General features: G+C 41.9%; 1 protein-coding gene across 2 annotated transcripts in view; it reads right to left on the bottom strand.

Annotated features, from left to right (window-relative positions):
* slc7a11 (solute carrier family 7 member 11) overlaps nucleotides 1-10,862 on the bottom strand; it is a 52,039-nt gene extending 41,177 nt beyond the window's left edge. Inside the window, exons 1-2 of one of the 2 annotated variants that reach the window (XM_027289567.1) lie at nucleotides 10,004-10,862; nucleotides 4,923-5,049 (exon numbers count right to left, since the gene is read on the bottom strand). In XM_027289567.1, the coding sequence (XP_027145368.1) occupies nucleotides 4,923-5,049; nucleotides 10,004-10,304 (428 nt within the window). In that variant the 5' untranslated portion in view covers nucleotides 10,305-10,862. The remainder of the gene's footprint in view (nucleotides 1-4,922; nucleotides 5,050-10,003) is intronic. The other variant, XM_019267812.2, reaches the window with a different exon arrangement.
* Nucleotides 10,863-13,342: the final 2,480 nt, after the last annotated feature.

The following is a 13,342-nucleotide window of genomic DNA, read 5'->3' as shown; positions in this document are numbered from 1 at the left end:
ATATGCACGGACTCATGATGATCCTTTGCACCACTAACCAATCCATGATTGTGCTCTGTCTCAGCTGATCGGGTCACCCGCTCACCCCAGCGTATCTGTTCAGATGTGTCTTAGTTATACAGTCTACGGTGAGAGCGGAACATCACTGGCTCCTCCCCGTGGACAAATGAGGCATTGCAGCTGGTTTTCACACAGACTGCTTAGGGGCGTTTCCAGTCGGGCCCTCACTGACTACGTCATCGCGGGGGATTACATTTCGGTCACGTGCCAGCCAAGGACCTTTCAAGGACCTGTCAAGGACCAGTCACGGCCCTGTCACGGTCCCGTCACGGAAACCGGGAACTTTTAAGTTGCTACATCTGTACAAATAAAATTGATTTGATTTGATTTTTCACTGAAAAGACTGCTGCTGCTGCTGCTGGAAACCAGGCTGATGAGAGCCCAACCAAACCATGAGTCAAAACATAAGAATCACTGGCAATGCTCCATAGAGCTGAGAGACACAGCATATTGCGTACTTCTCTCTGTCAATACAAATGTCACATGATTTTATTGTTGTCAAATATTGATTAAGGCAGCGTTAAGTTTAAGATTAGGTTCAGTAACCTTGAATTAAGGAAGCAGACATTACCTTATAGCAATGAGATCAGCCCATAGCCTTATGAAAGCCATCTGAGGTCCAAAGGCTTCCATTATATATGTGTAATGTCCACCGGACTTTTTAATACAAGTCCCCAGCTCAGCGTAGGACAGCGCTCCTGCAGAGACAGAGGTGACGATTATCTCTGGCTCTGAAACAAGAAGATAGACATCAGCACAGTCCCTGGGCTGGTTAAACTGTCTCAGTCACATCTATAGAAATGTACTGTCCCTCCATGAGCCCCATGGACAGATATATCACTGTGGGAGCCTTTCAGGGCCTCAACTTGGTAAGTTAAGGTGGACAAATTTTAATTACAAATTTAGGGAAAGTGAATAAAGAAGCAGGATGGGTGTATTCAAGGATAATATGCTTTGACCTTTTATTACAGTGTAGGAGGCGAGGGATTTAAGGATACTGTAAAAATATACACAATGCTACAATACACAGATGTGCACAACAGTTCTTTAGCACTGCCTCCTGGAATCCATGACATGCAAGCTGCTGCACTGCTGACTTAGTTGACTTAACTTAACCCTCCCAGTGTTTATATTCTGATGCTCCTCGCTACACACCATTACACAACCTGCCTCTCTATAGGTTTGGGGAATAACTGTGTTCCTACGTCACAGAGCCGTAAGCTTTTATTAATTCTTTAGAATTAAGTTTTTTTAAAAGATATATTTTGGCCTTTTCAAGCTTTATTTTGATAGAGACAGCTGAAGAAGTGACAGGAAGGTGGGAGAGAGAGATGGGGAACGACCAATTCGAACGCCGGGCCGCTTCTGAGCCTTCGTACATGAGGGGATGCTCTAACTGAGCTAAACGACACCCTGCCTTTAATTATTGAGTGTGTGTGTAAGCGCACCACTATATGTTATCCACCGCGCTTACTGAGTGTGCCTGAAAGAGCACACTCTTTAACACCTCTCGGGCTTATTCTTCTTCCGCTTATTGGTGTGTGTGCCCAAAGGGCTCCCACACTATTGTTATCCAAATCTTTATTAGTGACAAGTGACTACGACACTCGTCAACTACTCACAGAGCTAGCAAGCTCTGTAGGCACTTGTCAGCTATTGTTCTTCTGCTGTTTCTTTTTTCCTTATTCATTTTCCACCCTTTTTCGTCATTAATGCGGCCTGCAGTGGAGAGGACCTGCTATTACTTTTATAAGGATTTGTGAGTTTTTCCCATAGGAATGATGGGGAAGCACGCAAAAAAAAAATTCAACAGAACATTTTCAACAATGAACTGCTCTAGCATACTTTCACAGAGAGACTTCATTTAAACTTTAAACGTAGTATGCTTGCCTTCTCTTCAGGGATTCACTACACTTATAGACAGCTTTTACCGTTTTTAAAACTATCAAGGCTCAAAGTTGAGCAGGTTTTTAGTCAAATTTCTGGTTTATAATGGGTGTGTATGTGGCGGAATGTTTTGTGCTGAGTGGATGACATCATCAGCTAGAGTGAGGAGCAGGGAGAAAAATCAGTGAAAAAATAAAACGTATTCGACTACCGTGGCCTCAAATGCCCCCTACAGACACTCTTCGAGGCTTGGTCTCAGCATTTCCTCTCTCTCTCTGTCCGGATTCTAACTGAGTTCCAAATGACAACAGGTGCAGTAACTGCTCTTAGAGCAGGCAGGCAGAAAGCCCAGTGCGGCCATTTTAGCAGTTATTGGCTTAATTTGAACTTGTCTGTGTAAAATGGCCGACAGAGAAAGCAGAGCAGCTAACTGTAAGACATGCTACTGCTAACATTAGCAAGGAAATGCCAAAATTACTAATTCGCACCCTAATTAACACTAGGAATTAATACATGCTACTTGCTAACATGCTAATTCCTGCACGTCAGTCTAGCCCATATTTTAGTCGATGAGAATACATGGTAATGTTAACATGCTATGTTAACCTGCTAATATTAATTGCTAGCGCGTCACCATTACCACTAGGAATTAAATACATGCTACTTGCTAACATGCTAACCTTACCCTAACCCCACTAAGAATTAATATTACATGCTACGCTAACATGCTAATGTTAAAAGTTAATGTTAATTGCTAGTGCGTTAGCTCGCACTAGCCACTAAGAATTAATACATGTTAATTGCTAACATAGCGTGTCAGCGCTAGCAATTACCATTAGCCAGTAGGAATTAAATACATGCTACTTGCTAACATATTAATGCTAATGTGCTAATGTTAATTATTAGCACGTCAGTGCAGCCCATAATTTTTAGTCACTAAGAATACATGCTAATGTTAACATGGTAATGCGAACCTGCTAATATTAATTTGTAGCGCGTCACCGTAGCAATTAACTACCACTAGGATGAAATACATTCTACTTCCTAACATGCTAATGTTAACATGCTATGTTGATTGAAAGCACGTCAGTGTTAGCCATTAATGTTAAGACACTAAGAATAACTACTACTTGCTAACATGCTAATTGTTAACATGTTAATGTTAACATGCAATGTTAACATGTTAATGATAACTGCTAGTGCGTCAGCGCATCAGCGCTAACATGCTAATGTTAACCATGCTAATGTTAATTGCCAGCACACCAGCGCATCAACGTTAACATGTAATGCTAATTGCTATTGATAAACATGCTAATGCAAAAATGCTAATGTTAATGTTAACGCATCAGCAGTAACATCTAATGTTAACATGGTAATGTGAACATGTTAATGCTAACATGTAATGTTAATTGCTAGCGCGTCAGCGCTAACATGCTGATGTTAACATGTTAATGTTAACATGCTAATGTTACATGCTAATGTTAATTGCAAAGCATGTCAAGCAATCAGCGCTAAAATGTTAATGTTAACATGTTAATGTTAATTGTTAATGCATCAGCATTAACATGCTAATGTTAACATGCTAATGTGAACTTCTAGCGCGTCAGCGCTAACATGCTAATGTTCACATGTATGATAACATGCTAATGTAATTTCTAGCGCTTCCGCTAGCATTTATGTTAAACATCTATGTTACATGTTAATGCGAGCGCATCGCGCTAACATGCTAATGTTAACATGCCAATGTTGCTCCTGTGTCTACATAAACATGTTAAAAATGACTATTTGAGGTTCTTTTCGAATACAGACCCCCGCAACAGCCCACTCGTCACTCTCACAAATTTCTGCGGGAATTAATTTTCTAGTACTTATTTCCGAGCAGTGCCAGTAATAATGTATGGGGCGACGGGGCCAGAGTCAGGCACTCTAGTATTCTGTAAACTACTCAACATGTCAATGATGTATGGGGGAGAGTCACGTGCCAGAGTCACGCACACTCAAAATTTCTTTAGAAATTTTCTAGTTTAAACTCTATTCTGCTGACTGGGGATTTCTAAAGGGTCCGTCAGCTTCCCCACCGGGCGTCTGACAGCAGCATGACGGCAGCCTGCGACCAGCAGTATTCACACGAGATCACGCAATAATCCTGAATCTACGCGGAGACCCTGCGATAAACTGTGTATAAAGAAAAACACAACAACTGATTTTGCTTCTCCGACGTGGAAGGATTATAAAAAAGGATCTGTTGTGTCATAAATTATTGTGTGTTTGTTCCACTTCAACAAATTAGTCTCTCATCGTTCATGTTAAGACCCTTTGATCGATTGACTGTGGTCTTGAAAACTACTTTGTCTATTTAAAAAATCATTTTAACTCATTCCGAATAGTTTCTGAAGTGTCCGTGCTGTGTTTTAGTCCAGGCTGGACGGAGCCAGAGCCCGGTGGTCTCCTCTGCGCCCAGCTTTCGACAAGTCACATTAATGTTATGAGGTATTTTATTTATTATTGGTTAACTGTTTACCAAATCAATAACATCTAGGTTATTCTAGGGGTAATCCCCCTCACTGACTACGTCATCGCGGGGGATTACATTTCGGTCACGTGCCAGCCAAGGACCTTTCAAGGACCTGTCAAGGACCAGTCACGGCCCTGTCACGGTCCCGTCACGGAAACACGGGAACTTTTAAGTTGCTACATCTGTACAAATAAAATTGATTTGATTTGATTTTTCACTGAAAAGAGCTGCTGCTGCTGCTGCTGGAAACCAGGCTGATGAGAGCCCAACCAAACCATGAGGTCAAAACATAAGAATGCACTGGACAATGCTCCATAGAGCTGAGAGACACAGCATATTTGCGTACTTCTCTCTGTCAATACAAATGTCACATGATTTTATTGTTGTCAAAATATTGATTAAGGCAGCGTTAAGTTTAAGATTAGGTTCAGTAACCTTGAATTAAGGAAGCAGACATTACCTTATAGCAATGAGATCAGCCCATAGCCTTATGAAAGCCATCTGAGGTCCAAAGGCTTCCATTATATACGTGTAATGTCCACCGGACTTCTTAATACAAGTCCCCAGCTCAGCGTAGGACAGCGCTCCTGCAGAGACAGAGGTGACAGATTATCTCTGGCTCTGAAACAAGAAGATAGACATCAGCACAGTCCCTGGGCTGTTAAACTGTCTCAGTCACATCTATAGAAATGTACTGTCCCTCCATGAGCCCCATGGACAGATATATCACTGTGGGAGCCTTTCAGGGCCTCAACTTAGGTAAGATTAAGGTGGACAAATTTTAATTACAAATTTAGGGAAAGTGAATAAAGAAGCAGGATGGGTGTATTCAAGGATAATATGCTTTGACCTTTTATTACAGTGTAGGAGGCGAGGGATTTAAGGATACTGTAACAATATACACAATGCTACAATACACAGATGTGCACAACAGTTCTTTAGCACTGCCTCCTGGAATCCATGACATGCAAGCTGCTGCACTGCTGACTTAGTTGACTTAACTTAACCCTCCCAGTGTTTATATTCTGGATGCTCCTCGCTACACACCATTACACAACCTGCCTCTCTATAGGTTGGGGAATAACTGTGTTCCTACGTCACAGAGCCGTAAGCTTTTATTAATTCTTTAGAATTGAAGTCATTTTTTTTAAAAGATATATTTTGGCCTTTTCAAGCTTTATTTTGATAGAGACAGCTGAAGAAGTGACAGGAAGGTGGGGAGAGAGAGATGGGGAACGACCAATTCGAACGCCGGGCCGCTTCTGAGCCTTCGTACATGAGGAGGATGCTCTAACTGAGCTAAACGACACCCTGCCTTTATTAATTATTGAGTGTGCGTGTAAGGCGCACACTATATGTTATCCACCGCGCTTACTGAGTGTGCCTGAAAGAGCACACTCTTTAACACCTCTCGGGCTTATTCTTCTTCCGCTTATTGGTGTGTGTGCCCAAAGGGCTCCCACACTATTGTTATCCAAATCTTTATTAGTGACAAGTGACTACGACACTCGTCAACTACTCACAGAGCTAGCAAGCTCTGTAGGCACTTGTCAGCTATTGTTCTTCTGCGTGTTTCTTTTTTCATTATTCATTTTCCACCCTTTTTCGTCATTTAATGTGGCCTGCAGTGGTGAGAGGACCGTGCTATTACTTTTATAAGAGATTTGTGAGTTTTTCCCATAGGGAATGAATGGGGAAGCACGCAAAAAAAAAATTTCAACAGACATTTTCAACAATGAACTGCTCTAGCATACTTTCACAGAGAGACTTCATTTGAACTTTAAAACGTAGGTATGCTTGCCTTCTCTTCAGGGATTCACTACACTTATAGACAGCTTTTACCGTTTTTAAACTATCAAGGCTCAAAGTTGAGCAGGTTTTTAGTCAAATTTCTGGGTTTATAATGGGTGTGTATGTGGCGGAATGTTTGTGCTAGAGTGGATGACATCATCAGCTAGAGTGAGGAGCAGGGAGAAAAATCAGTGAAAAAATAAAACGTATTCGACTACCGTGGCCTCAAATGCACCACTACAGACACTCTTCGAGGCGTGGTCTCAGCATTTCCTCTCTCTCTCTGTCAGGATTTCTAACTGAAGTTCCAACTGACAACAGGTGCAGTAACTGCTCTTAGAGCAGGCAGGCAGAAGCCCAGTGGCGGCCATTTTAGCAGTTATTGGCTTAATTTGAACTTGTCTGTGTAAAATGGCCGACAGAGAAAGCAGAGCAGCTAACTGTAAAGACATGCTAACTGCTAACATTAGCAAGGAAATGCCAAAATTAACTAATTAGCACCCTAATTAACACTAGGAATTAAATACATGCTACTTGCTAACATGCTAATTCCTAGCACGTCAGTGCTAGCCCATAATTTTTAGTCGATGAGAATACATGGTAATGTTAACATGCTAATGTTAACCTGCTAATATTAATTGCTAGCGCGTCAGCCATTAGCCACTAGGAATTAAATACATGCTACTTGCTAACATGCTAACCTTAACCCTAACCCCACTAAGAATTAAATACATGCTACTTGCTAACATGCTAATGTTAACATGTTAATGTTAATTGCTAGTGCGTTAGCTAGCACTAGCCACTAAGAATTAAATACATGTTAATTGCTAACATAGCGTGTCAGCGCTAGCAATTACCATTAGCCAGTAGGAATTAAATACATGCTACTTGCTAACATATTAATGCTAATGTGCTAATGTTAATTATTAGCACGTCAGTGCTAGCCCATAATTTTTAGTCACTAAGAATACATGCTAATGTTAACATGGTAATGCGAACCTGCTAATATTAATTTGTAGCGCGTCACCGCTAGCAATTAACATTAGCCACTAGGAATGAAATACATTCTACTTCCTAACATGCTAATGTTAACATGCTAATGTTGATTGAAAGCACGTCAGTGTTAGCCATTAATGTTAAGACACTAAGAATACATACTACTTGCTAACATGCTAATTGTTAACATGTTAATGTTAACATGCTAATGTTAACATGTTAATGATAACTGCTAGTGCGTCAGCGCATCAGCGCTAACATGCTAATGTTAACATGCTAATGTTAATTGCCAGCACACCAGCGCATCAACGTTAACATGGTAATGCTAATTGCTATTGATAACATGCTAATGCAAAAATGCTAATGTTAATTGTTAACGCATCAGCAGTAACATGCTAATGTTAACATGGTAATGTGAACATGTTAATGCTAACATGCTAATGTTAATTGCTAGCGCGTCAGCGCTAACATGCTGATGTTAACATGTTAATGTTAACATGCTAATGTTAACATGCTAATGATAACATGCTAATGTAAATTGCTAGCGCTTCAGCGCTAACATGCTAATGTTAACATACTAATGCTAACATGCTAATGTTAATTGCGAGCGCATCAGCGCTAACATGCTAATGTTAACATGCCAATGTTGCTCCTGTGTCTAAATAAACATGTTAAAAATGACTATTTGAGGTTCTTTTCGAATACAGACCCCCGGCAACAGCCCACTCGTCACTCTCAAAATTTCTGCGGGAATTTTCTAGTACTTAATTTCCTGAGCAGTGCCAGTAATAATGTATGGGGGCGACGGGGCCAGAGTCAGGCACTCTAGTATTCTGTAAACTACTCAACAGTGTCAATGATGTATGGGGGAGAGTCACGTGCCAGAGTCACGCACACTCAAAATTTCTTTAGAAATGTTCTAGTTATAACTCTTATTCTGCTGACTGGGGATTTCTAAAGGGTCCGTCAGCTTCCCCACCGGGCGTCTGACAGCAGCATGACGGCAGCCTTGCGAGCCAGCAGTATTCACACGAGATCACGCAATAATCCTGAATCTACGCGAGAGACCCTGCGATAAACTGTATATAAAGAAAACAACAAACAGCTGATTTTGCTTCTCCGACGTGGAAGAGATTATAAAAAGGATCTGTTGTGTCATAAATTATTGTGTGTTGTTCCACTTCAACAATTAGTCTCTCATCGTTCATGTTAAGACCCTTTGATCGATTGACTGCTGACCTGGTGCCACCGGTCATGACGTAATGTTGATGTGAAGTTGTGATAAGCTACATGAACTGTGTATTGTGTTTTATTTTGAAAGGGGGCGGAAGTGTGTTACGTTGATTCTGTGTCGGATTTCCTGTCTGGTGCAATCTGCTCTGTTGAGTTTTATGCAATTTAGTAACAGCTCCGTCAAAAATAGAAGTGCTACGGCATGATAGCACTGCATTGCAGAGAGACGCTGTTGGGACGTGCCGCGGCGCGCCCAGTGGGAATGCTTTCATTGATTAGAGTGGCAGCGAAATTAGTTAGGCTTTGTATTTCCTCATATCTATAGCACACTGTTCATTCTGCATTCCTTTATGTTCTTTTGGGTCGGATGAGCACTCAATTCTGTTTGTTGCTCTGATTGGTTGGATTAACCTGTTTGTGGGCCCTGGGGCAGAACAGGTTTCCACACAGCACTTTATAAGTGGTAGCTTAACATTGTGCATGGAGCCTCACAAACTACTCCAACGCTCAGTACTCTCTTTAGAAATTGCAGTTTTGGACATGCAGTACTAGTCAAAATGTGTTGGACTGTTTTATTTTTTTCAAAAGGGTCAACTTTTTCACCTTCAGGTTCACAAGATAGTCACCTGGAATGCTTTTCCAACAGTCAAGAGATCATCAAATCAAATCATCAGATTCTATCCACTTCCATTCCTTGTGCTTCAATTATCATCTTGTTATCTCCCTCAGTCATGGTTTCTTTGGAGTATTTTGATCATGACGATCTGATTCACACAGTCTCCTCTGAACACTTGATGTTGACATGTGACTGCTACTGTTATTGTTAGTTGGTGATTTCTGAGACTGGTAATTGTAACGAACAGCGGAGGTAACTCTTGATAAGGCAGACTTGTTCATTAAAACCATTTCAGATAAATACTTCATGAAGCAATGTAGAAAATAATACAAATAAAGAAATATCATTGACTAAGAAGATGTGTATTACTGTACGTTTTTCATAAAAACGAGGTCAGTCTTTGTTAAAGAAACTATTTGAATGTTTAGGTTGTAAAAGTGTGTTTTGAAGTCAGGTTAGGGCTAGTGCTTTTTTCACCAATGTTAAAAGACATTTGATCACATTGCTACACTTACAGATTTATTTCAACATGATGTACGGACAGTAAATTACATATATTGTGAAATTTCCACCAACACATTTCCAAATGGCCTTTTCTCTTTGCTATGATCAGTAAGATCAGTAAGGTTCAGGACACACCAGAGGCTCAGGAAGAGCGTCTACCAAAAGAAGCCTAAATGGGAATATTCTGTATCACTACTGTTGTTTTTTAATCATTATAGTTGTTATAATTTTACCTATTTAGTTTCATTAAGATTACTTTTTACTTACTCACATGACTTCATGATAACCGTATGATTATCATTACTATCCTCTTACTCTACTTTTTCTTTTGTGATTATGCATGACAAATACTAAATTCAAATTAAAATGGAATATAAAAATAATACTGTGAATTAACTCACCGAAGAGTGACAGCACACCGCAGGCAATCCACACTACCAGGGACATTCCTATGCTGCCCGAGTGCTTCAGGATGCCCTTTGGAGAGATGAAGATCCCCGCTCCGATGATGGTGCCGATGATGATGGAGATCCCACGGAGCAGGGTCACTTTCTTCCCCAGTCCCACCTTCCTGTTGTCTTCATCCTGAACTTTTCTGCCATTCTGTCCATTTGCTGTGACTCTTCCATCTTTTTGAGTCAACGCAGACCTTTCGGTCATTTTAATAAAAAAAAAAGCAGTGCCTAACACTAACATACACATACGGACACACACACACACGCTCACAGTCTCTCGTTTTTTCTAAGTTGACTCAAAGTTTGTTTCACCTGGGATCTGTCCCCCTGGTCTAGCCTGGATCCACTCAGACTGTGTGACAGGCAAACTTACTAAACTGGGAGTAAAACTAAAATCCAGGGAGGAGAGACCTCCTCTCTGTCGCTCTCTCTCTGTCTGTCTCTCTCTCTCTCTCCTTTGCACTCTCTCTCTTCTTGTCATTCAGGCCCCACTCACTGATCTCTTACTGTACCGCCCCGGAGGTCTGCTCTTCACTTCTCTGAATCCACCAAACTTCTCTTGTTCCTCTTTCTCTTTTACTACTATTTACTGCTGTCTCATCCTGTCCCTCCCTCCCTCTCAGCCGAGCCTTTTATTTACCTCTAAAAAAACAGCTGTGGCTCTCTGGGGTCAGGTGCTGCGCTCCTCTGCAAACTAATAATGACACAGCAAAGATGGTGATACCGTCTTTTAAAGTCACCTCGCCCACTTCCAATTCTCTGTTCCCTATCTGGTTTCCCCTTTGTCTCTGTTCCTGTTTCAATTCAATATGCGCATCTGTAGCCCACGTTTAGCTCGGCTCAGATTTGGTACTTTAGAAGTTGACTAACCTCTGTCCTGACAAATCAGTAGGGACAAGCTGTGATTGGACAACAGCCACTTTAACAAGGATTCTCACAGACTTTGCATCGTGGTGGGGTGTGTACCACGTGGTGAGAGGAACAGGAAGGTGGCAATCCCTCCCTGGATGCATTCCAGCCACACACACACACTCATATACACACACACACACACACACACACACACACACACACACAGTTCAAGTTTATTTGCATAGGAACACTTAAAGAAAAAATCTCTTATGAATGGAAGTGCTCTGTTGGAGATCTGAAGTTCAAATGAGGTCAGGAGAGGAAAGTTTATTCTTTCACACTTTCCTCTTCATTTGTAAATTCAACTTGTGAATGTAGTTTTTATCAAACGTTACTCAAATGAAGACATAATGCACACTAGTGAGACACTGTGTGTATGTGTGTGTGTGTGTGTGTGTGTGTGTAATGAAGGAACAACAGTGTGCTCAGTGGCAACGAGGAAGAGGTAGACAGGCTTTGATACTGTTTCTATCCATGCATGCATAGTTTCATAGTTTCAGTTTCATCTGCTGTGGCTTGACATTCTGCTTATGAAACCTCAAGTTGTTCTTTTAATTGATTACAGTAAGACATGTGGTGCACAAACTTTATGTAGTAACAATGTTCAAATTTGAGCTACATTTGGATTAAAAAAAACTTGACTAACTCCTGATGAATGTCTCAACAACAAAAGGCGACACATTCTGCCTGAAGGAAGTGTAATGTTATCTCCCACATGCTGACTGAATTGGCCTGTTTACTGTGGAATCGAGACACACCATGTCAGGCGCAGATAAGACTGCACTTCTTTGGAGGGAAATTATTGTGCAGCAGCTGTAGTACAGTAGTACAAGTAAGAAAGACTGTAAATTTAAACAAAATTAAATATACGCAATATAAATATTCCTGAAAAAAGTTACATACAGAAAGTAAGAGAGAAATGGAAGCTGAAGGTATCCTGATAAGGATAAGCAATTACAGGAAATAGATGCATGAATGAAAGCTGAAGGTCACGTAAACAGGTCCAGTGGCACAGAAAACATGATCAGACAGGTTGTAACCAAGTGAACACTTCCAGGTAATCCAACCCACAGGAGACAAGTAAAAATCACCTGCGCGGGAAAATAAAGGAGGACATGTGTGTGTGTGTGTGTGTGTGTGTGTGTACACCAGCCCATGTGTGTATGGGTGCATTTGTGCGTGTGTATGTATGGATCAGTCAGACCACCAGCAGACATGGCGCCGGTGTGTGTACCTGGCCGCCTGCTGCTCCTACAGTGGCTTGTGTTTTTAATGTTTTTAACCCTTGGCACTACACAGATCAGGTCTCTGCTGGTGTACGATCGCCAATTCCTTTTAGATCTTCGACATAATGTCAGGACGTTGGGTGCGTTTGAGCATGGTGGACAGAAAACTGTTCCGCCGCTTCTGGCAGGGATCCCAACTCACCTGTGCTGGGCCTTGGCTCTACCCCCTCGGCGGAAGCGTCTCCGTCGCCGCGGCAAACGTGGCAGTCGGCTGGTGAAGCTTAAAGCCTGGCTGGCAGGATCTTTAACCATCTCCCAGACAGAACTTGGATTAATCCATCCTTTCGTTGTGCCCCAGCATTTCCTAGACCCCATCCATGCCTGTCTTGTACCTGTCACCGGATCGTTTGAGGGACTCCAGCCTCGCCACCCCTGCCACGGTCTCGCAGATCCACCGAACCGCAGCCCCCGGCGCCCGCCAGGATCGGCCTGGTGAATGCCAGATCTCTGGCGAACAAAATGTTTATCTTGAGGGATTTCTTCAACTCTTGCGGCCTGGATTTTCTTGGATTGGTCCCGGTGAGTGCAGCCCTCTGATTGAACTTTTTATGATTTTAAATGTAAGCAGCGTACCGTCTCATCCTCCTCTTCCAGTTTTGAGGCAAACTTATTTGAGGTGGACTGCTCCGATCCGGTGCTGTGTGCCGTCATCTACCGACCCCCCAAATACAACAAGGACTTTTTAAATGACTTCTCTGATCTGCCGGCTGAACTTATGCCCAAGTATGATCATTTCCTCCTTGTTGGGGATTTTAACATTCATGTGTGTTGTCCTGACAAGCCGTTGGTGAAGGACGTTTTAAGCCTCATTGACTCTTTTAATTTGGTGCAGTGTGTGTCTGGTCCCACACACGAACATGGACACACATTAGACCTTGTCCTCTCCCATGGTTTGTCTGTGTCCAACTTGGAAATCTGTGTCAATGTGCTTTCTGATCATTTGCCTGTGGTGTTTGAAGCTGCCTTTTCCTGCGCTGGGTGCATAGAGGCATCCCTCGAAATGTGCAATAGTTTCCTGCACTTTTTTATTGACAAGGTTACTATTGCAAGGGCTCTCCTCTCTACTCCTGCATCTGACCCCTCTGAC

This window comes from Larimichthys crocea, chromosome XVI (assembly GCF_000972845.2).
Source record: "Larimichthys crocea isolate SSNF chromosome XVI, L_crocea_2.0, whole genome shotgun sequence".
NCBI lineage: Eukaryota > Metazoa > Chordata > Actinopteri > Sciaenidae > Larimichthys > Larimichthys crocea.
Note: the sequence above shows the minus strand (reverse complement) of the source record. Positions and strands in the feature narration are given on the sequence as shown.